Source organism: Danio aesculapii, chromosome 12, assembly GCF_903798145.1.
Source record: "Danio aesculapii chromosome 12, fDanAes4.1, whole genome shotgun sequence".
In the NCBI taxonomy this organism is placed as follows: domain Eukaryota; kingdom Metazoa; phylum Chordata; class Actinopteri; order Cypriniformes; family Danionidae; genus Danio; species Danio aesculapii.
In genome coordinates this window covers 24365551-24389859 of record NC_079446.1, presented here as the reverse complement: position 1 = coordinate 24389859, position 24309 = coordinate 24365551, and the positions used below count along the sequence as shown (strand labels likewise).

The 24309-nt window shown below is 34.3% G+C and overlaps 2 protein-coding genes across 3 annotated transcripts; one reads left to right on the top strand and one right to left on the bottom strand.

Moving 5' to 3' along the window:
• The first annotated feature begins 2000 nt into the window (after positions 1-2000).
• maff (v-maf avian musculoaponeurotic fibrosarcoma oncogene homolog F) lies at positions 2001-8439 on the top strand. Its single transcript, XM_056468949.1, has 3 exons — positions 2001-2214; positions 4868-4929; positions 6649-8439. Exons 2-3 carry the CDS (start codon positions 4894-4896, stop codon positions 7087-7089), a joined length of 477 nt encoding a protein of 158 aa, XP_056324924.1. The 5' UTR covers positions 2001-2214; positions 4868-4893; the 3' UTR covers positions 7090-8439.
• Positions 8440-8443: 4 nt separating this feature from the next.
• On the bottom strand, positions 8444-24189 carry tmem184ba (transmembrane protein 184ba). Of its 2 annotated transcripts, XM_056468947.1 has the most exons (10): positions 23806-24189; positions 21862-22086; positions 20993-21158; positions 17153-17243; positions 16304-16379; positions 15719-15810; positions 15466-15635; positions 14400-14594; positions 12675-12701; positions 8444-10901 (listed from the first exon to the last, which is right to left on the bottom strand). In XM_056468947.1, the coding sequence occupies exons 1-10, from the start codon at positions 23812-23814 to the stop codon at positions 10672-10674; spliced, it is 1281 nt and encodes a 426-aa protein (XP_056324922.1). In that variant the 5' UTR covers positions 23815-24189; the 3' UTR covers positions 8444-10671. The 2 variants fall into 2 exon arrangements, with proteins under 2 accessions (XP_056324922.1, XP_056324923.1); XM_056468948.1 differs by lacking the exon at positions 12675-12701.
• Between the last annotated feature and the right edge of the window lie 120 nt (positions 24190-24309).

Sequence of the window (24309 nt, the reverse complement as noted above, 5' to 3'; positions counted from 1 at the left end):
AGTCTGAATCAGTGGATTAGTTACATAAGGGTCTGTGTTTCCTACTGAGCACAAATACAGATCATCACTGTTGGGTAAAGTTACTTTTAAAAGTAATATATTACAATCTTAAGTGTTTTTTAAAAAGTAGCTAATTGTGCTACATAGTTACTTTTTTAAGGAAAGTAATGTAAGTATGAGTAGAGTGTGTGTGTTTAGATAAGGCTTAAGACTGTAATATATTACTTTTTTACACAAAAAAAGTCATATAGATGTTTTAAAATCATGATACACTCCTAAAAATAAATATTCTTAAATAGAGTTTATGGAGTAATGCCATAGAAGATACATTCATAAGGTTCATAAAGAACCTTTAAATGTCCTGTTCTCGAATTTTATTCTTAGTGTGAAGACATTTTAATAAAGTAATAAGGTTGTATTCATTATTAGGAAACTTTCGTGGAATACCTATAACGTTCTTGAAAACAATGATACCAATAGATAACCAATATCTTTAGAAGAGTAGTCTTACATATTAAAATATTATTAGTAGGCTACATCTTTATCAGTTGTTTTAGATATGCTTTCTTTTATAGCAGATTTCATCCTTCAGATTAATGAAATTAGTTTTTAAAACATTTTAAATGAAACCTTTCAAAAGACTTTAAAACTCAAGTATGTGAAAAATAACTTGCATATGAAAATATGATTAATATACAAACATGTTATCAGTTAAAGGTTTGGAAATATTACAATATTTGTAATGCTTTTTAAAAGAGGCATTAAACGAGTTCAAGGCTGCATTTGATCAAGATCATTTTAAAATATGTTTTCTATGTAGAATGTTTATTTTTTCCCCCTGTGAATATATTTATCAAGAACACTTTAAATATCAAAAATGAAAATGGCTCCTTGGAAAGCACAGCAAGAAGGTTGCTGGCTCAATTGATTGGTTATAATTTCTTTTAGTAAAAAAACTACATTATAAGCTTTTTTATTTTTAATTAATGCAAGAACGATACATACAAAACAATGCCAGAGGTATACAAAAAAAGAAAAGTATATTAAAAATGTATCTAGAGATACAAAACTCAATAGGCAAAACAAAATAAAATAACAGAAAAAGATAAAAAAATATATATATTACAGATAAATAATGCTAACTCACAATAACTTAAGTGTCAAACAAATATATGTTTTTAACAGCTTTTTTGTTTGTACTCTCGTCAATGCTATTTATATAAATATTTAGTTCTTTAAATACCACTAAAAACAGAGGTTTCTGAGTGCTAAATTTACAACGATGGATATGAAACTTGGTAAGTATAATCAGAAGATTAATAAAATAAGCTTCATTTTCCAACTTCTTATCATAGATTAAAAAAATAATAATAACATATTCATACAGTAAAAGAAAATTTGACAGCACTTTATCATTTATAGATTTAGATACCATAAAATATGAGGTACTGTTTCTGGGTATGACGAACAGAATGAACAAATGACATCCATGTCTTCTATAAATCTGTTTAAAAAATGCTTAACAGGGTAAAATTTGTGTAGTATCTAACTACATTATAAGCTCTTAGACTTTAAATATAAATGTTGCTGAACTTAAGATAAAAATGAAAAGTATCACCAAAAGATAAAAATGCACTATTTACTCTTTATTAACCAATAGTGTTCCAATTCTTTATGATTTTCTTCTACTGAACACAAAGGATAATAATTTGAAGAAGCTGGGAAATTGTAACCATTGTCCTCCATAGTAGGAAAAACGAATACTATGGAAGTCAATTACTACAAGTTTTCAGTTTTCTTCAAAATATATATTTTTTGTGATCAACAGAAGAAATAAACTCATAAAGGTTTGAAACAAGTAAAAGGGTGAGTAAATGATGACAGAAATGTCATTTTTGGGTGAGCTGTCCCTTTAAACGGGTTAATAAAAAGAAGTTTCACAAGGTTGTTGACTGGTATTTTTGTGTGCTGAGGGCCCGCCCTCATTCTTAAAGCCTTGAGTCATCGTGTGTGTGTTTTTTATGAATGAAAGGATCCAGCTCGCTGATGGTGGACTGATTCCGGGAAAAAAGGCGTTTAGCTCTCCATTCCGTCCAAACACGGCCGTGCTGCGATAACGCGTGTCAGACGAAACACCGTACCAGCGCTGAGAATCGTTAACTGACCCATATTCACCTTCGTGCGAGGTCAGCAAAGACGAGAAATCAACACCAGGCAAGAATTTCTGTTTTTTCTCCTTGTGTCGACATTTGTTTACACTAAGGAAGCAGAGGGGTGTTAGCCTGCTATAGTACATGCCGTCAGTGTTTGTTTTTAACGTTATATACGATATCGATAGCGTTATTGTTTGGTTTACATATTAAAGTTAGAGTTGTATTTTACACATTTTAAACAGTACAAGTCTTCACGAGCGCGTTTAGCCTGTTTTTAATCACGATGTCAGTTGTAGCAACAAGCTAACACGCAACGATAATAAGGAAATAACGTTAGCTGCTTAGATGTCGGTTGAAATCGTTAAAACGTATATTTCTTTCAAGACAGCTGCATGTGTTATAATTAAAAATTTGGCAAAACGTGAAAACATGTATATTGTTTTCGACGAGAAACCACTAGTCAGCAAGGTTTGAGTTAGCATTATTCTTATGTAATAAAAGAATTGTTACGTCGTTACAATTCCGTGTTGAGTTCTAAATTTTTACTAATCTTAAAGATTATATTAACTCGTCAGTGTATATCTAAATGTTTATTTTAACGCATAAACTCAATTGAGGTATAACGTTTAAGCTCGTGGCTCGTGTTATTGTATATCAAAGTGTATCCTGGGGTTTATGTAAGCTAAGTTAATATATGTAAGTGAATTATCTGCTGTGTAATAAGCAACTGGGGATTTTATAAATGATGTCAAAGACGTAATGTTAAGGGAATGTGCGGAGCTGTTGTGAGGACAGGACAGGAATGGAGGACTTGTGCTGAATCACTGTGACTCTGTGGAAAAGCTCCGCTCGCGGCCGATGATGATGATGATAATGGTGATGATGATGAAAGTCGCGCTTCCCACACATGACGGGAAACTCCTGGTCAGCAGCCTTCAGTTCTCCAGCTGGACTTTGACCACATGATTTACTCTCAAGAAAAAAAAAGCGCTACTGTTTGTATACGGGAAGCCTTAGTTTAGAGGAATAAAAATATGTTTGGGCGTTTTAAGGTTTTAAAGATGGAGTTCACCACCCACGTTATACACACACAGTGTTCGTTTAGAAGCAGATAGTTCCCGTCTTGAGGTTTCACTGGGCAGTAAACTGTGCTAACATAGACATAAATCAGCAGTTATGACGTCATACACTTGTCTGAGTCGACCAATATGGATTTTTATAAAAGCCTGAAAACAATAGTGAGACAAAGGTTGTGGAGTCTATTATAAAACTGATTTAAATTATGGAAACACCTGTTTGAATTTACCAATATTGTTGGCTGATGCTGATATTGAGGACGATACACCTGTTTTTGTCAGAAATAATATGGATTTTTGGATGTCTAATGTCATTATTGAGAGTAAGGTGGTGAAAGTAATGAATACCCCCGGTCAGGTTGATTGATGTGATCTTTTGTTTTTGGTGGCTGATGCAGATATTGAGAGCATAGTACACATGATTGGGTCAACTAAAATGGAAGAAGCCATTATAAAATAAACATACTTCATACACCTGTTCGGATTGATGGATGTAATTTATGTGGGTGGCTGATGCCAATATTGAGAGCATGCTACTCTAGTCGTCTTTCTAGTCTAGCCCCTAAAAATAAAGGTTTTGTTCACATTGATGCCATGGAAGAACCATTTTTGGTTCCCAAAAGAACATTTCAGCAGCCAGCTATTAACCGTTTAACTGCCTTCTCTACCAGATGGTTGACCATATTTTGACTGTTTTAAATAATGGTTCACACACGCAGCATTGTCGGTTTACAAAAAAAAAATAAAAAAAATCAAACAAACATAATCATGTTGCACTGCTACACTTGATTTAGGTTTTATTGTTAAAAAAAAAACAAGAAAGTATGTTAAATGAGAATCTGAAATATTTTATGGCATACTTCAAAAAATAAAGAGGATTTTTGTATTAACTTTTTTTACATAAGTTTGTTGTACATTTCATATTTTCAGATTTTTCTTAGTATATGTATTAATTCCGCTACTTTTATCATAAACCGACATATCGTAGAAGTTGATATTTTAGAAATTATGGGATGTTGAGTTAAGGAATGCAATCCAAAAAATGTTTTCTTGGTGGGGCAGTTAAGGGGTTATAAGAACCAATTTCTTCGTACTGAAAGAGCACTTAAAAATCTAAAGAACCTTTTTCCTCCTTAAAAAACCTTTGTGAACTAGGTACATTTTTAATAATTATTATTTATCGATAAAGTAGAGATGTCTGGAAAATGTAGGAAAAATATTTGAATGTGACAGAAAAATAATCTCTAAAATAAACAGATATATACTTCAGATAGCAAGTTATGATTTTGTAATCCTATTATAGTATTTCTCAAAAAAAAAAAGCTGACCGATATTTCAGACAGATTGGACAATATTGAAACAAACATCTCACCGAGTACCAGTTCTGTTTTAACGTAACATTTGTACCCTTTAATTTTAGGTTTTTAAGTCTTCTAATAAAACAAGTATCTTAAATTTAATTAATGAACATTTTACTAAAATATCTGGGCTGCTAATATTCTTGTTTTAGCTGTGTGTTATAAAAGCAAGGCATTCGTGACTTGCAACAATGTGAATCTAGCCACTTCATTGTGTAAAGCGCAACAGCAGCCTTTGGCATTTTCACCTGATCTTAATCTGCTTATTTGGTATTTACAGGTTTCAGGGACACATAAAACCAGACAATGACTTCAGACGGCAGAGCTAGTAAAGCCCTCAAGGTAAAGATCATTTTAATGAACTCGCTTTTATGAACTTTGATATCCACTTTATAAACGATCTCATTTTTACCATATATAGTCAAAAATTGTGAATAGTGTGCATTGTTTATATGTACTTAATTTACTTTAAACGAGCTGACATATATATATATATATATATATATATATATATATATATATATATATATATATATATATATATATATATATATATATATATATATATAGCTTTTGTAGTAAAATCAAAACTGAAAACACTGCATGATGTGATTTTCTTTCATTTCTGTATTTCATGCATGTTATGTTATTTATTGCATTATTTCAGTGCTGTGTTAGGCTGATGATGTTTTGTCATTGTATGTTTGACCGATTCATCATGTAGCTTTCCCTTTGACCACCTTTTATTATCATGACTGTTATCAGTAGATTATAAGGTGAAAAGCATTAACATTTTATAATTTGATGATTTATAGAGGTAAAATATTGCATCTAGTAATTCCCAAAACTTTTTAAATGTTTTTTATAAATTTGCTGGCAGCCATTGCTGACATTTTTCAGGAGAGCTTATGTCAAAATGGGTTGAAAATTTGTATATTCTTGACAAAGCAGTCATAAATTAAAGGGATGGTTCACCCAAAATGGAACATTTTGTCATCATTTACTCACCCTTCACTTGACACATTTGTTTGAGCTTTTTTTCCCTGTTGAAAACAAAAGATGATTTGAAAAATGTATAAAACCGATAACCATTGACTTGCATAATATTTGTTTTTCAAAATATCTTCATTTGTGTTCAACAGAAAATTGAAATAAATGGTTGAAACTAGGGCTGCACAATATATCATTTCAGCATCAATATCGCAATGTGCACATCCACAATAGCCACATCGCAAATATATGCCATGTCCAGTGTGAATTATAGTTGACCAGGAGCTACAGATTTGTATTTAATTACTGTATTTATATAGAATTTATATGATTTATGCCAAAAAAAACATTTCTCACTTAGAATTTTTGTCTTGTTTCTAGTCCTAATATGTACATTTCAAAAGTAGCAGATCATTTCCTTAAAACATTTTCTCTTATTTCTTCTGATGGTGAACACTTAACAATATTTTTACTTGGATTATTAATAATAATGTTTTCATAAAGATTTTTTAAATATATATTTAGACTAGAAACAAGACAAAATAAAGTAAGAAAAAAATAGTTTTTGCTTTGTGATTATTCAGTTTCTGTATTATTAGACTCCCCAGATAATCATCAAATAGAGCTATTCAAACCATCTCGTGAAACTGTATTAATATTGCATTATTTATTGCAGAAAAATAAAACATCGCAATATCAGATTTTTCCAATATCGTGCAGCCCTAGTTGAAACTGCTCGAGTAAATAGTGAGTAAATTTAGATTTTTGGGTGAACTATCCTTTTAATATATTGTATTTTTTTATAGTCAACATTTAAAGTGGATCAAAAATGTTTTTCAAAATTGTCCTAAACCAAGAATGGGTGTTGTTTAATGCTTTCAAGACAACTTTGAAAGCCTAAAAACAAACAAAAAAAAAAACATGAAAACATTTGTACTGGATATTCTTCTATGTAGTCAGTACACATTTTATATATATATATATATATATATAGTCAATACACATTGGTTCTAAAACATCCCTTCTAAACTGGTTTCTGCTATAAAACACTTTTTTTGTCTGGTATTTCAGGTGAAAAGGGAATGCGGAGAGAACATCCCCGTGCTGAGCGACAGCGAGCTCATGTCTCTGTCAGTACGTGAACTCAACATGCACTTACGTGGTTTGTCTCGCGAGGAGGTACAGAAGCTGAAGCAGAGGCGGCGCACGCTAAAGAACCGCGGTTACGCTGCCAGCTGCCGGGTGAAGCGCGTGTCCCAGCGCGAGGCTCTGGAGCAGCAGAAGAAGGAGCTTCAGCAGGAGGTAGAGCGGCTCGGGGCAGAGAACGCCGGCATGCGGCGCGAGCTGGAAGGTTTGGGTGCCCGTCTCGCTGCCCTTCAGCGTTTCGCCAGAGGTCTGGAGTCTGGAGGTGGCAGTTTACTGGCAACAACACCCCGTCTGAACACGGCCTCCGTCATCACCATAGTCAAGACCCCACAGCAGGTGCACAATCCTAGAGAAGGAGCATCCTAGAACAACGCCTCAACACACACATATTAGGTACACAGTATGATCGCACAGACAGACAGGACCATGTATACTTACATATACAGGAAGTACAAATTGGGAATTACAGACTCGCTTATATGTATACAAGTCGTATATTATGTCCAAGAATATTCTCAGTACTGTTGTTGTGGCCTCAAATATAATGACAAGTGTATTCATCTGCACAAAAAAGCTATAGGTAATAATAGCGTTATGCTATTTATTCTGCGCATTATTACTGTGGTGATACGTGATCAATAATAGTCGTAATACTTGTCTTTTGTAATGAGGGACCAACAACATTTCAGAAGCTGTTTCTTTTTTTTTTTTGCTGGATTATCTCTGTGATTTATGGGAGTAGAAAGTGCAGATCTGTCGATACATGCAATTGATATATTTTAATGTTTGGACAAATGTTCCAACAGCAGACGTGAAAGCTATACTATTTGTGTTTGAAACAAAGGTAATTTGTGCTGTGATTGGTCTGAATACTACTTCTAGTTTGGGGTTATTCTTTTAATCGTTGTGTTTTGTTTGTTTGTTTTGTTTTTTTGTAATGTGTTGGTAGGTTCATAATGGTAAGTTATAGAGCCCCGTTACTTGTAATAAGATTCAGTATGTGTGAGGGTCACATTTGTACTAATATTAGAGCGACTTGTTTGTAGTGGTATTTTTGTATTTAAAACCAAGACCATATATGAATATATATATATTATTTGCTATTTATGATCGAAAAAATTGTATCTGAATATTTTGGAAAGCTGGAATATTACAAAAAAGGAAAATAAAAAGGAAGGGGAATCTGAGGATGATGTAAAAATGGAGGAAAAAGAGGAAGAAGAGCTGACAGAAGAAGTGAGCATTTGCGGTTCATATGAGATGGAAAAAAAAAGGAGGATAAGAAAGTGATGGAAGGAAAGCGAAAGGTAAAAATGATATCACATGTACGTAATATTTAACCCGTGGTCATCAAGATGAACCTTGATGACTACAAGCCTGGTTTTCTCCAGTAAATGGGGTAATACTGTATGATCAGGTAATGATCGGCCATGTTAAACGTGGTGATTTTCTAATTGCGTGTAGTTGGCGATGATGTCATGATCAGTACTGAGAATCTAACCTGGTAATATCATACCCGTGACACTTGTGCTTCAGAACAACATGCTGAATGTTTTGTAAGAGCGCAAAAAAACAACAAAAAACGATGTTTGTATTTATTATCTGTATTTTTCTATGGTAAATTCATTGTCTATTTTATATCATTTAATTGAAATAAATGTTGTAAATATTGTACATAGAATTACACGTGTTCATTGAGTAAAAAACTATCACAAATATATACAGACCAAAACTTGTTTATTGTTTCCCAAGTCAGGGAGGGGGGGGATCTTTGACATAGTAAAACACAACGCTCTGTTTAAAACCACAAGATACATACAAAGAAAGTCAGTGTTTGTTTCCAAAAAATATATATTCTTGTCAAATAGAAACAGCACTTCCTATGTTATTAAACCACTCTCTGAATAACATACGGTGCAACAGTACAGAAATAGCTTGCCAAAATATTAATATAAGTATTTCCTCTAAATAAGCAAAACTGCTTAGTGCAAGTTTACATCTATATTATTGAAAGAGATCATCTCCTCATAGACAATACACTGCAAAAACACTCGCGTAAGAACTAGAAGCAGGTACCATACATACTCATACTTGGTTCCAGCTGCAGTGTGTTTATACTGGCCGCTATTGTACCAATAAAAGTGTAGGACAGTTAATCAGTAACTCCAAAGATGCTATCAAACCAACCACAACCTGTTCAATCTTGGTCATCTAGGGCCTAGTGCTTTCTGAAGACGTAAAACGCAATGGCGGATACTTTTGAAGAATGGGAGAGACTTTGGTGTGGCTCTCTAAAGTCAGTGATAACAGGCGTGTCTCATAAAGATAAGGATGTGAAAGGTGAGATATGCCTCCCTCTTGTGGCCTATCTGGAAACAATGAAGCAATAGTTTCATTGAAAATTAAATAATATATATTACAAAATAAAATTCTGTCATCGTTTTCAAGAGATGAGTGACCAAAAAATGAAAATATGCCATTTATTTACTCAATTTCAGGCCATTAAGATGTAGGTCATTTATTCTTAAGTCGATTTAACCTGAAAACATGGGGATATAAAACAAATATTAATGGCTACTGGCACTAAAAAGAAAAAGAGACATTTAAAGGCAAAACAAAATGAATTCTCATGGCTTCTGATGATATCCTGAAGTATTAAGCAGTAAAACATTCAGTTTGCGCAACATTATTAGGTTTGTTTGCCTATGAGTTAAATAATAATAATAGTAATAATAATAATAAAGTAAATTACTATTTCTTGCACAGAACGAGTGTTTCACTTGAAAAAAACCTCAATGTATGATCATGAGGCATGGGTATTCATATAGTTTTACCTGCAAATGTTTTTGCTTTCTTTACTTTTAAAGTGTCAGTACGGCTTTGACTTGCATTTGACGAATAACCATCTAAAATCCTCCTTGTCTCCAATGTTCTACTGAAAAAAAAGTCACTGAAATATTGGATGCCCTGAGAATGACTCAATTAAAAGCACATTTTCATTATTGGGTAAAACCAACCCTTTAAGTCATGACATGAGAGTTGAATAAATTATGAGGATTTTCATTTTTTGCAGCTTTAAAATGTTCAAATGAAACAAATGTTGTCTTTTCATCAGACAAAAAAAACAAAAAAAAAAAACAGCATCCAGATACTGACTGAAATGGCCTTTATATGGAAATCTAGTATGCACAAAAAAAAAAACCATAACCTGAATATTATTTTTAAACTGCTCAGCTAACCTAGATAGATTTTTTTTGTCTGCAGCGGTCCAGGATGATCACACTATCACCAGAGCTTAGGCTAATCTCCACCAGACGAGTAATGCTCCAACTGCAGCCTTCTAATCCAGACTGCGTTAATCTGTAATCTTATCGTAGACCATCAAGCTCTCCCAGTCCCTGGATTCATCCATCAAAACAACAAAGTGTGTGTTTAAACAGCTGGTACTCGCTCTGTCGTCACTGCGCTCTCTCATTCAAAACCAAACCCGCCTTTTAAATCACTGGGGGAAGCTATAAACACTGTCCAAACACAAGCAAAGGTGCACTTGAACTTGTAAATTTGAAACGGAAAAACATTCCCCCAAAACGGGGCCCTCCAATACACTGCTATTTATAAATATCCCAGGATGTCCAAACACATCCACTAAATGTAAAACTAGAAGCATAAAAAAATACAACAATTCAAACGCTGAAGATTCAGACCATATGAGATTGGCTAAAAGTTCAAACGTATGTATTACTGAAGTCTTTGTATAAACAACATTATTGCAAAAAGCGCATCATTGAAGTCCATGTTTACAACTAAGCAAGTATAAGCAGCTTTATTTTATACTATATTGTGCTAAAATGTAACTACTGGCTTACGATGGTCCTTTATTAACCTGTTGCTATGTTAACTTGACCTACGGCAGCAGTAGAGGGTCTAATATGGAGTACCTTTACTCAGTTAAAACTCATCGTCAGAGCTGAGCAGCAGGGTTTTCTCATTGTCGCGGGCGTTCAGACAACTGTGGTTGCGGGACAAGGGTGGTGCGGTAACCCCCTGCTCCAGCGTGGACTGTTGGGTGTACTGTTGGTAAGCTGGAGAGAAATTGTGGATGGCATCTTGAACCATGTCTCCAGGGTTCATGGTCTCCTTCAAGCTGCTGGAAATACTCTTCATGGGAGCACAGCGACCTTGAGAAGAACACAGAACGTGATTAGAGCTGAATGACGCAATGAGAGATGCTAGAGAAGAGGTGGAAGAACAGAAGAATTCTCATTTAAGGGTGAACTAACACTTTAAAGGGAAAATGAACAATTCTTTTATTAGTTACTGATGCTTGTGTTGTTCCAATTCCCTGAGACTTTCATCTTCAAAACACAAATGAAGAAATTTGAGATGAAATCTGCGAGCTCTCTCATCCTCCATATACAGTAAAGCATTGCTTCCCAAACTTTTCAACTCAAGACCCCCAAAATAACAATTCCAGTGACTCACGACCCCCATTATCCTTGGACGTGTTTATAAACATACAAACATTGCACACAACAGTGCACACACACCAATAGAAACAAGCTTATTGACAACACAAAAAGTGCAACAGTCTTACAAGCAGATCATTTTTATAGTCATTATTCATTTGTTTTATTTAATATTAACCTCATGTAATGAGAATGGTGGGCACAATATGTACAGTACAAGACCATTCTTGGTTTATTTTGGACACCACAACTTGGAGATTGTCCTCTATGTTCAGTGGTGGCCTTCATTTTTAAATGTACACGAGTGCCGTAAAGGTGTCAAAGAATAACATTGTGCTGTAAAGTCAATCTGCTGCAACTAACACTATTGCTGTGTCTTTATTCTAGTGTAATAACTCGCAATCCAATGGAAAAAGAATTGAAAGGCTTTTTATTTGCATGTTTTTATGCAAGCAAATCACCAAGCAACCCCCCCTCATTGCCTCGTGACCCCCCACCCCCATTGTCTCATGACCCCCCCTGCCCCCCCTCGTCTCGTGACACCTGTCACCCTAACGGAAACCCCACCTCTGCTTTCATTTGATTGGATAATGAAAAATACGCGACTGACGTAGCACGTTTACGTAGCACGTTTTCCACTCATTTGACTTTTTTCAATTGCAGGCACACAGCACACAACGGCAAAAACGAAAGTGCAGCAGCAGAAGCATGTTTGGTGTGTTTAGGAACTAAGGCTCCCGAATTGTTCAAAGTCCAGAAAAGGAACCAAAAACATTGTCAAAACATTTGATGTGGCTTCAGTGGTACAAAGAGACTGTTCAGTGAGCATGTTTAAGGCCCTAGTATGCTTCAAACAAAAGTTTTTTTCAACATATAAGTGTCGTAATTCTTGAAGTAAACGCACACCCTAATCTGACATGGAAGACATGGGCAAACAAACTCTTAGAGCATCATTTAAAATGTGTTGTTGGAGTTTTATATAATTTGTTGAACCGCTCAAGTCACATTAAATATTTTGTCAATGTTTTTGTCTATGGAGGATGAGAGAGCTCTCAGATTTCATCTAAAAGATTTTCATTTGTGTTCTGAAGATGAACAGAGGTCTCAGGGGATTGGAACAACATGAGGTTGAGAACTAATAACAGAATTTAAATTGTTGGCCAAACTAATCTTTGAAAGGGACAGTTCACCCCAAAACAATAATAAAAAAATGTCATCATTTACCCACTTTTCACTTGTTCCAAATCAGTTTAAGTTAAGAAGATATTCTGAAGAATGTTGAAAACCAGTAGCTACTGACATCCAAAGTATTTTTTCCTGATGTGAAGATGTGAATGGCTACCGGTTTCTAACATTATTCAAAATGTCTCAGACTCAAATATTTGAAACCACTTTAGAGTGAGAAATTAGGGTGGACTATCCCTTTAAGAGTTCTCTGTCCCTAAATGTGAAAATAGAGAGGAAATGGGTGTTAAGATCACCTACCGAACTCTCCATATGTAGGAACAGGGCCTTTACGGTGCAGCATGAAAATGAGAAATGAATGGAAAGAGAAAGAATGGAAAGGAGTGGACGAGTGGATGTGATGACCAAATAAAATGAAGAGAATATGAAATCAAGATGCACAACGATACATAAAAAAAAAAAGAAACTCATTGAAAGAACAGATTGGTCATATGTAATGAATGGATTGATATATGAATGATGATTCACAGAATAAAAGCAGAAGAGGGAAAGAGAAAATCAGCCATGAGAGAGAATGACTTGTTGAAATTTCAATTCAATTATTTGGGACTTCAAATTTTACTCTTCTGTGCAAAAGTTTAGGATTTTTTTTTAAACAGACATTTACTTGTGCAGAATTAATGAATTTGATAATAATGATGTTTAAAGAGTATTTCACAATAATAACTAATTAATAATTAATTGCAGCCTTGATTAACATGAGACATTTTCAGAACAAATGACTATCTGCTAAGCCCAGCCCTCCTTAGTTACTGTTGTTCTGCCTGTCAAGCTTTCATGTCTGGCACGTCTATTACAATATGTATGGGCCGTTGTCAGACATTGGCTGGCATATAATTAGTCATTTATGGCCAACAGGTGAGATATCCGAGAAAGTATGCATTACAGGGGTATATTCATGACATAATGGGCAACCGATTAGAAAATAATTGAATCAAAATTTAAGCTAGGTTAGCCTAGCCACCTCATATGCTGACCATTTAACAGCTTGGTTCATGCACAGCAGGAGAGGTGAAATTTTAAAATAATCTAATAATAACAAATTAAAGCGTGATTTCTCTATTTTTAGGCAAAAAGCCTGATAGACTATTGTTGTGCAATGAAATATAGCGTTACTAACTGAGGAGGAAACACGCATGGACTGTTCTTCTACATAATTCATTCATAGAACGAACAGTCAGAAATTGATAGATTTGTGCCGAGTATTAGCATCATTAACCCATAGCAATGTACAGTACCTATAACTGTCAGTATGTTTGTGTGCTTTTTATACAGTTTTTATTCTAATTTGTAGAAGCAAGTCTACAAGTCTATTTTGTAGAAATAGCAGAAGTTAACAAATAGATTTTCCCTACCAGCAAATATTAATCCGACACCAAATATAAAAGCAGAGACTAAGCCCGTATAACGCCGTCACCAATCACTAAATCTCCAAAAGGCCGACGAAAACATTGGTGAATTGTAGCTCTGACATAGACATGAGGGTTGTAAATTACTGAAAAACAGCTGCGGGTGAAGTACTGTAAATTGATTGGAAGTGCTCTGATTGTGATCACATCTCGGTTTTGTTCTGTTGATATGTAATTTCAAATATTCGTAGCTTGAAAGAGATGGAAATATGGATGCTATTAGTATGACTACTATTGCGAGGGCTTACATAACCTTCTGTGTATTTTTGTAGGAAACACAGTTTAGATCTTTTTACGGTAAGAGGTTTGTGAGTTATTGCCGTCTATCTTGTTTCCCTCGCTCGAAAGCTTGACAGACCTCCTGCTCATAGCTACGGTTGCTAAGCCACGATTGGTGTGTGGCGGTTTTCGGGTGTGGCTTAGCGAAGGGTCAATTAAATAACTCTTAAAACACCAAACATTTGACAAATGGTGTGCATTTAAACTCATTTCCACCAATAAGAGTTTTGCATAGATCAGGTAAAAAAAAAAAAATACCAAGAGATATGAAGCTCACCAAGGGAATCCAGTCTTTTGTCCATGTAGACTGTGTATGTAAACGCATGTCGCAAAGCCAAAGCAGCGAAGAACATTTCAATGCAAATGATGAAGTTCTGGTAACCTGCTGCAACAGTACCCTCGCCGACGGAAACCTCAGGAGAGCTGATCTGAGGAATGGCTCCACACTTCTCCAGGATGGCTAGAAGCATGCCTGAAAGATGTACAAGATAAATTTAACGAAAAAGCAAAGGTGTTTTTTTTGGTATTCAATAGATATAAAACAAAATGTCAACATTAAACACCACATTAAAAGTATATAGGGTCAACTCTGATTTCATTTTGATTTTTACTTTAAAGTACCTTCAAGCTTTTTTGGGGGCAAAATCGTTTAGATTTGATTTAGGTTTTTAATGGTCTCCTTAGGTTGCTTTCACACCTAGACATTTGTTTTGGAACCTGTTTGTCTGCCCAGTTAGCGCGGTTCTTTGGCATATGTGAAACTCACAATCACGCTCGGATCCACGCCAAATCAATCTGAGATCTAGATGAGGTGGTCTCATGTGACTTGTTTTAACTGTTTTGGTCCATTTAGAAACTTTGCCATGTGAAAGCGAACCGCACTTTTAATCCCCTTTTTGGAACAAAACGATGGCTCTACAGGTGTGAAAGCACCCTTAATCTGAGCAGTTCAAGACGTGGCTAATTTTTGCCCAAAAGAAAATCAACAGGGAATACAAAAAAAAAAAGCATTAAATATATAAATAAAAACAAAGTAAAGAATTTGTGCCCTAATTGGTTCAATTAAGGGCTGCAATATGAAATATGCTGGAGAGTTAAATGTATATTTACCCCAAAAATGAAAACGTTCACATAATACAAAACTAGGGATTTTTTTTTTTTTATTTCTTATTGTGTGGAACTGTACTTTTTCCTACTATGAAAGTCAATGGCTACTGGTTACCAACATTAGTTTAAGTATAATATTTTTTTGAAGCTCATAAAGGTCTAGAACTTCTTGAGGGTGACGAAATTTCACATTTGGGTGAACTAACTAAACCTTAAGTAGCAGTGGATCTGCTGACCTTGCCAGAAGGAGAGAAAGATGACGGATTTGACCATGAAGAACTTGAGCATGGGCCTGTAGGGGCTGAGCAGGTCTCGAGTGGAGAAGTAGAACAGGAAGAGAGCATAGAGCGACAAGCTGACGGAGATGTTGTAAATGATGGTCACATAGAGGTAACCGCTGGCAACACTGTGGGATCAATTTAAACAACGTGATCTCGAGGTTAGATTTTAAATACATCCATCAAAATGCATTTTTGGAAAAGCACATACTTGAAGTCCCCGTCACGATATTTGCCAAAAGCCTGCAGGATGACTGTAATCATGGCCATCAGGGGTTTTACCACACAGAACTGTAAAGTGGCCTATGAAACAAAAAACAAGCAAATTACTCAATAAAAAAAATTTAAAAAGGGGAAACTTGACCCTGGACCACAAAACCAGTCTTGTTGCACAGTTCTATTTGTGCGCCAAAACTGCAGTCAAGTTACAGATTTTTGATATTATAGCAAACTCATTAAGTAAAGATCATGTTTAATGAAGAAATGTTGTACAATGGCGTTCCTTGAATATATTAAATTTATAATAATAATTATTTAATAATAAAAATTTTATTATAATACTAATAGAAGTACATTTTTGATTATTAATGTAAATGTGGATTGATTAGCACTTTGAACTTCTCAATAATTAGATTTTTTTTTAACCTTCAGATTCCAGATTTTCAAAAGAGATTTTGGATGATATATAAATGTCAACTTCCAAACCTTGGAACATTTATGGGACCCTTATGACTAGTTTTGTTGTCCACGGTCACAAATATTAGCTAGTACTGTGCAAGGCATTTAATAAGCAAACCTGTTTGCAAAATCTCAGGAAGCCAATGGAGTACGTCTTGCCCCAAAGACAACATGTACCGTATATACAGCTGGACCTGCAGCAAAACAAGACAGGTTTGGTTTTCACATCAATATGTCAAGCTATTACTTAACTTACAGTGTCTCAAAATCAAAAACCATTAAATATATAGATTTTGTTTCCACCTAGTATAAAATGTGTCATAAGCTGGGAAATCAAAATGTCCTTGATCTCTTAGCCTGTAAGAAGTCATAGTACTCTACTGTACACAGAAGTCCTATTGGAATATGCAAACTGTAAGCCAATCACACCAGTAGCGTTTATTTCAGTCTACAATCTATCTTGAGTCAAAACAAGACAGAAAAAAATATAAAAGCAATTCATGACCCCTTTAATATGCATTCAAACCATACAGGATGCAGGATGTGGATGTCAACTATGATTCTGATCGTAATTATGTAATCAAACATTTTTTAGAATGCCAGCATCATGATGAGGTGCTGAGCATCTGTTTCACATTGAGCACTGAGCGCCCTGCTTTTTTAAATGTGCTTGCAGTTGGAGACTATTCAACGCTGATGACAGGACCTGTCTGCACAAATGATGCACACAGGTGTGAAAATCCATATCTTGACAGGCAGGTAAGAACTGAATGTTCAGACTAAACATTCAGCTCGAATGACGTTTTTTTTTTTTGTCCTTACACAGTTGCTATAAATATATAAATACATTTAACCTCCTAAAGAGTGCTATTTAGATCTAAGGAGAATTTTAAACAGCATAGTAAAATGTTTTTGAAACAAATGACCTATCCCAAATGACCTATAAAAAGAAGTAGAATACACTCACTCGATGGGTTTTCCTCTGATTTCGGCCATGATAGCACTCTCTCCTCCAAGGTATTCATAACAAAGGCTCAAGAAGTTGTAGATCACAAATGCTGCAAAAATAAAGAAAAGTGTATTTAATTATCATCCGACACCCTAGTCTTTCCTAGATTTCACAAAAAAAAAAAAACATCGATTTTTGTGACTATATTGACTGCTTTGTGGTGAATTTTTTCTTAATTGATTATCATTTTTCTTATTAAAAGTTTGAACAGTGTGCTGACTGTCCTAAATCTGCAGAAATAAAAAAGAAAGCTTGATTTTGCTTTAAATTCAGCGATTGTGGAATTGTGAAATCCTGAGGAGTCTGGGCAACGCAACAAATTTAAAAGTATAGTTCACACAAAAATTGAAAATGTATTCAATGATTTTAAATGATATACTCCCTCAAATGGTTTTAAATCTTTACGAGTTTCTTGGTTCAAAATTATTTTAGAAGCATGCGTGAAACTGGAAGCCAATAACATCTATAGTAAGAAAAATCAAACTTTTGAAGTAAATAGCTACTAGGTTCCAACATTCTTCAAAATATCTTCTTTTGTGCTCAACAGGAAAAGGAAACTTAAAAGTTTGGTGGATGTGGAGGGTAAGTAAATGAAGGCAGAATTTTACTTTTTGGGTGAACTACTCCTTTAAGGCAGAAATTTCCATTCATGTTCCTTCAGCTTAGTCCCTTTATTCATCAGGGTCCCCAAAGTGGAATGAACCACCCTATTTAAAATTGCTTGGTAAAATTAATTTGCTGCAAAAAACTATACAATCAGAAGATCTTCTCTAGTACAAACAGCAGACATTTCTGACTAAATCCCCTCATCAGTGTTTCACCAAACCAACAAAAGACTTTTGCGGAACAATGGTAGAGCGGTGCATGATGAAACATCCCTCGTGACGGTCTGGCTATGCCATAGAAGGGGGGAAAAAAAAGACTACGATAAAAATAAATAAACTGTTTTTTGAGCATACCACATGCTAAACTAGAAGCATCAGAACATTTACATTTCAACTTCTTGGTGTATTCTGTCAAATTTCAAGTATTATCATTTTAAGCATTACTAAATATCCTGAAGTATTTCAAGATTTCTAAAGAATAAATTGAATCAACTGGATTCAAATCTATTTTAAAAGGGTTAATCAAATTGTAAACTATAATTACAGTTTAAAATAATTACTACTTAAACTAATATTTATACATTTTGGTAGATGGCAGCAATGGTAAATGACCAAAGCAGCATTACTCTAGTCTTCGGTGCCAAATTATTGTTTAAAAATTATTGTAATATGCCAAATTGATGCTCAAAAAACTACTATTAGTTGTGCTGCTTAATTTTTTTTATGACGCTTCTTCAGGATTCACAGAAATACAGCACAATGAATAGAAAGTTCAGGCGAAGATTCTTTTTTATTATTAAAATAGTCATATTTCATTACTTAAGAATAGGAAAACATTTTTAGAATTTTTTTGCTAACAATAGTTTTAAATGCATGTTATAATTATTATTTAATTGTATTATTTCTAGTAATATTGATATTGAAAAAAATAAAATCACATGTCATTAAATGTTTTCATTCCTTCTTCTAAAACTTCTAGTTTCACTTAGAAAATGAATAGGATTTTTACTTCCAGAATTTTGCTATGGGGCTCTATTAAACCAAACGAAACAATATGACACTTCAGAGACTCAATTAGATCATTTAAAGAAATGCACTTGTGAAGCAACTGAACTGAGCCAATATTCAGCATCCCCAGTGAGTGTTCATTTGTTCTCTCTGCGTGTGACACTGAAGGTCGGAGCTGCTCTCTATATTGAACACGTTCACCCTGCAGCCATAGTTGATGTTCAGTGTTTGCTGTTGCTGCTGAGTCAGGACTGCCACAGTGCAGCTGAAGCTCTAGTTAATGTGACGACAGCTAACTAGTCCCCTCTCCCAGTACAAACGCCCCACACAACATCTGAAACAGTTTCAGGTTAATTAAGGGACCTCCAGACTGTCCAAATGCATGTCAGTGAATAAAACACAACACCACTTGTTATATCTGAACATTGCTATGGCGCTAAATTATTTATTAATACATTTTATAGTATTATAAATCTTGTTTATATTATGAAACATAATTTATGACATTTTCAGTTTTCATTGTAAAGTTTTAATAATTCAGTTTTTGTCAATTTAATACTTTTAGTTTATATGTGTGTGCAGTTTTTAGTTTTTTAGTAATAGTTTACAGTTTTATATCCCATTTGCCTATCTGCATCACATTAAACTAATTTTATATATGGAGAAAACGTTAAATGCAACGGGGTATATGCACACAGACCAGCCAGCCAGCCTCAGTGCTTCCGGTGAACTGTATTTCCATTATAAAACTGCCATGTTTAAGGTCTGATTTCTTTAAAAACCTGTGTTTTTCACTGCCTAATAGATATACAATATAAAGTGGGTCTCGGACTGGACAAGAAGCCCCGCATTTAATTCCATTTCCCCCCTGCCATGTCTTTAAAATATGACAGTTTATTTTACCACAGTATTTTTCATGAAGTTCTGCGCTTGCCTGCTGATCCTGACAGCACTAGTGGTTACATGGTCTACTCATTTTACACTTGAACAGCTAAATGAATGCTTAAGTCTATTTAAGTGTCTTCTTTAATGTTTTGATAAACTTGTGAAAATAAAATGTCAAAATATGGGTAAAAATGTTTCACTGTCTTTCGGGAATCTAGACTTATGTATGTAAAAATTAAACGTATTATGGCCTTTGGACTTACAATTTGATGGATAATATGTAATACTAGAAAATGTATTATAGAATTTCATTTTATAATTAATTTACAATTCAGTTGAACTAGAATTTAATTATATATTAGAACTAATAAGTCATTTTTGTTTACTAATGGGTAAAATTCAATGGTATTCATTATCATTTAAAAGAACACATTGTTATGTTCATAATATAAAATTTAAAGGTGAGTTACGTTTTTAATCTTTGACCTTTATATACACTTTTAGTTAAATTCACTTCATTTATTATATTTTAATAATGTCTATTTGGAGTATTTTATTTATTACCAATAAATACCAAAATACCAATCAATCTGAATGAATGTTTGTTCTGTTCTTTCTTTCTTTTCTTACTTTCATTCATTTTCTATTCAGCTGAGTCTCTTTATTAATCTGGGGTAGCCACAGCGGAATTAACCGCCAACTTTTCCAGCATTTGTTTTACGCAGCGGATGCCCTTCCAGCCGCAACCCATTACTGGGAAACCGATACACACACATACATGAACTATGGACAATTTAGCTCACCCAATTCACCTGTACTGCATGTCTTTAACAGTGGGGGAAACCGGAGCACCCGGAGGAAACCCACGCAAACGCAGGGAGAACATGCAAACTCCACACAGAAACGCCAACTGACCCAGCCGAGGCTCGAACCAGCAACCTTCTTGCTGTGAGGCGACAGCACTACCTACTGCGTCGCCTCTTTCTTTCTTTATCATTCCTTAGTTTTCCCCCTTATTTGTGTTAAAACAAAAAAAAGAAGTTTGTAGTTTTAGTTAAAATAGTAAATCTGCACTGTACTGGTCTGGTGTCAAACGAGCACCTGGTTTATTAGTTTATCCATGTGCATCTGCTCCACTGATGCTCCATAAACATGGTTACTACGCAACAATCGCTTCTGAAAATCCCAGCAGGCCACAGATCCAGAGAGCTGCTCATGCAGGTCTCAGCTAGAAAAAGGCTATAAAGGTGTCGTGTTTACAGCTCCCCATGCAAAGACAGCTGAAAGAAGGAGAACCTACCCTCATAGCAATCCCTGACTGTGTCGAAGTACACATAGTACTGGTCATTGGTAAAGAAGAGAAGGCTGAGCCAAGAGTCAAAGGCATAGATTGGTACGATGAAAAGGATTCGTACTATATGCCTCTGTTCCTTGGGAGAGCTGTAATAACGCAAATGCATGTAGATCTGAAAAAAACAATAACAACAATTAAATTACACAAAAAGTCTGAATTAAGGGTTATAAAACACACAGGTGGAAAAAAGTAATATGACACAGAAATTGGCAAGTGAAAATTGGTTATTTTTTTATTGTTCTGAGTTAATTTGTTCTTCTGCTTTGAAAAAGAAATATGGTGTTTATGTTGTTTATTTGTTTACCAAGATGTGACACAACAGATACACTTAAAATACATTTATAATAATATTAAACCTCATTAACATTAATAAAGTTACTGAAAGAGTTACTGATGTTGGTTTGCAATTTGAGTTCTTGGTTTTAATGCTCATGTTAAACTATGTGAGGCTGCTTTAATTAAATGTCACATAAAATAGTGGTCAAAAATTCTAGCTACACTCAAAATATTATGTTGTGTGTTTAAACTACTTATTTAAAATAAGCCAAAACACAATTCTTGAGTTTTTGGGGGAAAACTTGTTTGTTTTTACGTTTTAGGTGGATTTATGTTTTACAATCCACTTAAATTTGTATAAACAAATAAGTTAAATTAATTCCTTTATGTTGTCCCAACACAAATCTATTGTATCGATTTTCATAAATCTACCGTCAGAATCTTATACTGGCCCATGCCTAGCTGACAGCATCACCTTTCAGAACCCATTTTAAAAAAAAACACAGTTGGGACAGGGGGTTTCATGATGCTTTACATACCTGGTGGCAGGTGAGTAGAAGTGCTGTCCACACAAAAAAGCCTGACAATGCCTGAGCTGTGGTCGTCATCAGGAATATGGGCTGCTCTGGCGTAAGCAGAGGGGCTTCTGGGAGCCAGGAGATGTTGGGCCCAGCAGGAGCCATTGTGGCGAGCAAGCCAGGAGCCATGCCTACAATTTCCTCCCCAAAATGATCAGCCAACGGCACGTCACGTCTTAAAAGTTGCTGGTTCAGAGAGATTAGGTGCTAAAATCAGTAATGGTTTTAAAACACGAGGAACAAATATGCAGAGAATGTGATATGAGATGAAGTGGAACTATGAAATGCCATAAAAACAAATTAGACGAAAGGAAGGATAATCAAAAAAAAAGAAAAAATATATATTTTCATATAATCACGTATCATTTCTGTATATAAAAATAATGTGGGCAATCAAAGAAATGAAACAAAGTTATGATAAAATAGAAATAGTGACCAATCATTTCTTTTTATTGTGTATGTGTAACAGATTGAAATGGCGAACTTTAATTCTGTCTTCTTATGCTTCCTTCCCAACTCATATTTTAACTCAAAAACTAGATTTGGATACCTGTGTTTTAGAGTTGGGCAGCCATAATATTTTATAGTGAGAGCTAGATGATGAAGATAAATGATGTATTTAAAAAAACACACACTTTAAAATGAGGTTTCGCTCACTAATAATAATAATAATAATAATAATAATAATAATAATAATAATAATAATAATAATAATAATAATAATAATAGATAACATCAAACAATAATTATTATTCTTAGTTTATGGTAATGTCAGCATTTACAAACACATTTAACATTAAATTTCAACCTTAACACGGCAATCTAACCTGTTGTTAAAATGTTGTTTAACTAACATTTATAAATTATTAATAGTTATTATTAATATAATTTTTATTATTAAAAAACTATATACATCGTCCTTTGTTAGTTGAGATCATTAAATGAAATAATTATTCATTCATTCATTTTCTAGCTTTACAAAAAGTACATTTCTGAAATTAACTTGCATTACTCTTAATGAAACAAAAATCCCTGTGGCTGATACAGATGTAGTGGTGTATTCTCCAGCAATCTGTAACTTAGTGTTGGATGATTATTTAAAAAAAACAGACCAGAAGATGCATGTAATATGTTCTGTGAGTTTGTAAAGATATTTGCTGAGAGTTGAAACTTAACATGAATTAATAACATAAAAATTAACAAACAAACAACGTTATTATAATAAGAATTTAGTTAATGAGTTAAAATGTTAGTTTGAGAGTAATGTTTATGAATTGTATTAACTTCAATTTAGCATACAAATGAATAAGCGTCACATTTACATTAAAATAAAACTATAAATTTAAAAAAACACGCCAAAAGTGAATCTGGCTTAAATAAATGTAGGATTTAATGCTTTTATAGAGTGTGAAGAACGGAAGAGTCTCTTAATGTTTACCTCACAATTTTACTGTTTACACCAGACATAAAGGTCACCTCATGATTTTTAAAAGCCGGATATTTTAGTTTTCCTCATATTTGCTAATCTTTCTGCTTTCAAACGCCGTTTTAATGTTCTTTATCAAGAGTAACGCTTGAGGATACATAATTTAGACGTCGAGTCATCTGTGTTCATTGTATGGGAAAAGAACAATGAAAGACAGTAACGTCTGTGACTGCGGAGAATGAAAACCATAAGGGATTTAATTAAAAAGAGGGTTTTGAGCCATAGTTATTATTTAAATCGACCATTTTCTTATTTTAATATACTTTAAAATATGCTTGCTGTCTTCAGCCATAACCTTTCATGCTAACATTACACGTCGACAATATTTGTAAGAGTTTGTTAACTGTTAGATCACTTTGTTCACACAGTTTACAAGATTAGTAACGTTATACAAAACAAAGTAGCGGTTAGTAACTTACCAATAACATAAACGCAGATTTAAAATCATTCGCATTGGTCAAAGAAAAACAAAGGAGAAGCGAGTCGGCCTTAATTCCTCAAAGCCATCATTGCTGCCCGTCATCCATGTTTATATTCCAGCGCCGTTGATCTGAGCTGGAAAATCTGCGCTCCGTCCTCCTATATTTGCTCCCATGTAGAAACTCGCCGTGTATTTGTCCGTTACGCTGTACTCCGAGATTCTTCTAAAGGTTTTTTGCATACAGTAAAAGCTAAACTGCCGTTGAAAGATAATTCCTCTTTTCCCAACTCCTCTTGCCGTTGAATCAAATCTCTTGAGGATTAGTTTAACGGGGATAAAAGTCTAAAGCGGCTGTGAAGTCCACGACAACAAGCTACTCTTTTTTTCTTCTTTTTCTACGCTGGGTTATTGTTACAGCTTTAAAAACTTCATAATAAAAGTCGCTACCCAAGTGACGCATTTTAGAATAATTTATATTATTTATTTTAGGAATTCTGCATGT

Excerpts from the sequence above, each read along its gene's own strand:
- maff (XM_056468949.1), top strand. The coding sequence starts at position 4,894 with ATGACTTCAGACGGCAGAGCTAGTAAAGCCCTCAAG. Across the intron at positions 4,930-6,648 it reads GAGCTAGTAAAGCCCTCAAG|GTGAAAAGGGAATGCGGAGA; the intron begins GTAAAGATCATT and ends CTGGTATTTCAG.
- tmem184ba (XM_056468947.1), bottom strand. Across the intron at positions 17,244-20,992 it reads AGTCAGGGATTGCTATGAGG|CATTTGTGATCTACAACTTC; the intron begins GTAGGTTCTCCT and ends TTATTTTTGCAG. Across the intron at positions 10,902-12,674 it reads TCCTACATATGGAGAGTTCG|GTCGCTGTGCTCCCATGAAG; the intron begins GTAGGTGATCTT and ends GTTCTTCTCAAG.